General features: G+C 45.0%; 1 protein-coding gene; it reads left to right on the plus strand.

Moving 5' to 3' along the window:
* The first annotated feature begins 1,601 nt into the window (after positions 1 to 1,601).
* GSTUM_00004476001 (uncharacterized protein) lies at positions 1,602 to 2,804 on the plus strand. XM_002835909.2 has 5 exons: positions 1,602 to 1,727; positions 1,814 to 1,931; positions 2,017 to 2,262; positions 2,324 to 2,374; positions 2,439 to 2,804. The coding sequence occupies exons 1-5, from the start codon at positions 1,659 to 1,661 to the stop codon at positions 2,516 to 2,518; spliced, it is 564 nt and encodes a 187-aa protein (XP_002835955.1). The 5' UTR covers positions 1,602 to 1,658; the 3' UTR covers positions 2,519 to 2,804.
* The last annotated feature ends 214 nt before the right edge of the window (positions 2,805 to 3,018 follow it).

Raw genomic sequence — 3,018 nt, forward strand, 5'->3', positions numbered from 1 at the left:
CTGTGCGGTAAACAAATGTTCGGCGCTGTATATCTGTCGCGGAGGCAAAACTTTCTCCGGCCTAAGTTAGATATAAACGTGGGTTGAGGCACCAGCGGTACTGGAAATTCATGTAGGGGTCACGTGGTGGTCTATGGCCCATAACCCGTACTCTCCTACCGTATCATCAATTACTCCCTTCCCTCACCCACCTGCAATCACAGCACCGTTTACCACCATTTATTAAATAATAACTCGACACCCTCGTAAACCTCTAGTACAAATAGTACGGAGAGGTAGTGCTGGGAAATTAATGGATTAGAGGAAGGGGGAGAGAAAGACCCCATTGGAGAGGCTACTGGGCAAATACATGAATCATTGTGACACCCGTAAGCAATACAGCAATGTGCCCTTGAGTCCCGATAATTAATTCTACAGAGGATCGTACACTATGATGCTTCTTGAATTTGTTTTGATAATATTATTATAATAATATGATAGATGCAAATTCCACCAGAGATTAGATGGAGTACCAATGGGATGGGAGATATTTTTGAATGTTTAACCACATACTCTGCCAAGCCTGGGCATGGAGAAAGGAGAATCATATAATCCTTTCCCACAGTACCGGTGTGAGGTCGAGTGCGAGTTGGGTGATATTCCTGGATCTGGTAGGGTATTTACCCTGATGGTAACCTTTCTATGTATGATAGGCAGCTTGGCATATGGATGTTTGCCATTTAGGCTGCAGCACCTTCCTTGCTTAACAGAGAGGGCGAGCTTCAGTCAATACAGGCATAGTCAACATCGTTCCTCCACCTTCATTGGTTGTAGCACTATCTCCTTTTGTACCTTCTGTTCTGCTTTAGTTACATGACAGATCTGCTGGCCAATTTACACAGAGCTATTGTCAACCATAACAGAGCACTGTACCATTGGAGGGAAAATATCAGAAGGTACCAGCGTAATCGACACACCATTCGACAAAGGAAAAGATATAAACAATTCCCACACCGGTAGCCCATCAGGGTAGATATATCGCCAGCCGAAATTAGGATATCGGATCACACGGTGCAACCTGGTATTTAATCACCAGTTTAAGCTGTCTTTCAATCTGATCTCTTTTCACCCGTTGCCACATAGATCATCTACCCATTCCCTATTTTGCCACCACAAGTTTCCGATTTTTCGACCCTGTCCGAGTACTATCATAGTACTTTTGCTTGGCCTTTTTTTTTTGAGGTTGTGTAAGGGCGGCACTCATCGTGTGACCCATAGCCTAGATTTGTTCAGAAGGTTTGATAATATTACGGTATCATCTTGGAAATTGGGACGACTAAATGTGGGGGAGCGGAGCATGGAAGGGATAGGACACTCAATAAGCGGACAAACTGTGGGGAAAGCCTGAAAAATTAAGCCATTCTTTGCTGCATAAGAGCCTCACAATGAAACATTTTGCTTTTTTCGAAGAAAGGGACAATCCTATTGTTGGAACCTTGTGGCTACGCATTCTCAAGGCACTAGCCGCAAAAAGGACACTTCTCGCCTTGTGTCTTTTATTCCTTTCGCCCCCCCCTGGCAGCTTTCTTGATCTCGAAATTTTTTACCTCAGTCGCTCCTTTCAACCACACCATTCACAGCAAAATCAACTACCTCGACATCACAAGTGCCATTGTACCATGGATTCGCAACCTCCGGAGCAGGCTTTTCCGGCCGCATTCAGTGCTCATACCTCGCGCTTCACTCGGGTCAGTTTTTACTCCCCTTTAATTGATGAACAGGGGATTGGTAGCGATGCTAACGTGGCTCATCTGATTTTGAGCCCTTGCAACAGACGTACCAAACATACCTTGATAAGGTCACCCCGTTTACTCCCTATCGATGGATCGGAACGGTTGTATTGCTCTTGATCTTTATGGCGAGAATCTTGATAGCTCAGGGATGGTATATTGGTAAAATTTGCCCCCGAGACACTCTCCTCTCGGATGTCTCGCCCTTTTCTTCCCTTTTGATCACCACTGACAGATGCCTCGAAAGTTTGCTACTCTCTCGGCATTTATCTTTTAAACTTATTCATCGCTTTCCTCACACCTAAGTTTGATCCCTCCCTTGAACAAGATGACGAGCTTGAGTCTGGGGGTCCGAGTGCTTTGCCTACAAAGCAGGATGAGGAATTTAGACCCTTTATTAGGAGATTGCCCGAATTCAAATTCTGGCATAGTGCCACCCGAGCCATTTTCATCGCATTTGTGGCGACCTGGATTCGGGCAACTGATATTCCCGGTTGGTAGCCCCATTCACCCTATCTTGCCACAGAGTAACAGGCTAACCCATTATCACACAGTCTTCTGGCCCGTCCTTGTTGTTTATTGGATTCTTTTGTTCACCCTCACTAGTATGTGCTCATTATCTCCCCATTTGCTAACGATATTCTGCTAACCGCGATTGATTTATTGTAGTGAGGCGACAAATCCAGCATATGATCAAGTACCGTTATATTCCTTTCAGCTTCGGGAAGACCAGGTACGCCAGGTCTTAAGAAGGCTCCAAACAGGCTACTGCTAGGGGCATCTTATCAGCAGGGATGCTTTTGGGTGGGATATGCGGTCTGAGGAGTTTGGGATTTGGGTTTACATGGTACTTTTGCTTGAATAAAAAGGATTGGAAATGCAAAGGGAAAGGTCATGACGAACGAAAAGCTGTGTACTGTTAACTTGTTAATGTTGGGCGGTAGTGGGCCATACGTTGCCTATTTTTACCGTCTTGGGTTCCGAATTTTTCGCCGGTGTAAGTTTAGAGATTCGACCTGTAATTTTTCTATTTCACCTCTGCTCTCCCGTGTTTTCATATTTGAACCTTGGATCTGCAGGGCGGATGTGTCGGAGAAGCTCTTTTATGTCTTATTGGGGCTTGGTCTTAGTTTTATTTTAATCGTAGGGCTAGATGATATAAGTCGCCATAATTGTCTTCGTTATGAAAACCAGGAGAACCATTCACCAGCCAGACAGACACCGAGACACGCGTACACAAGCACGAAAA

The sequence above is a fragment of the Tuber melanosporum genome (assembly GCF_000151645.1).
Source record: "Tuber melanosporum whole genome shotgun sequence assembly, scaffold_12, strain Mel28".
NCBI lineage: Eukaryota > Fungi > Ascomycota > Pezizomycetes > Pezizales > Tuberaceae > Tuber > Tuber melanosporum.

Bases quoted from the DNA above. Each gene is read 5' to 3' on its own strand.
- GSTUM_00004476001 (XM_002835909.2), top strand. From the start codon at position 1,659: ATGGATTCGCAACCTCCGGAGCAGGCTTTTCCGGCCGCATTCAGTGCT. The intron at 1,932-2,016 runs GTAAAATTTGCC...ATGCCTCGAAAG, and splicing joins AGCTCAGGGATGGTATATTG to TTTGCTACTCTCTCGGCATT. The intron at 2,375-2,438 runs GTATGTGCTCAT...GATTTATTGTAG, and splicing joins TCTTTTGTTCACCCTCACTA to TGAGGCGACAAATCCAGCAT.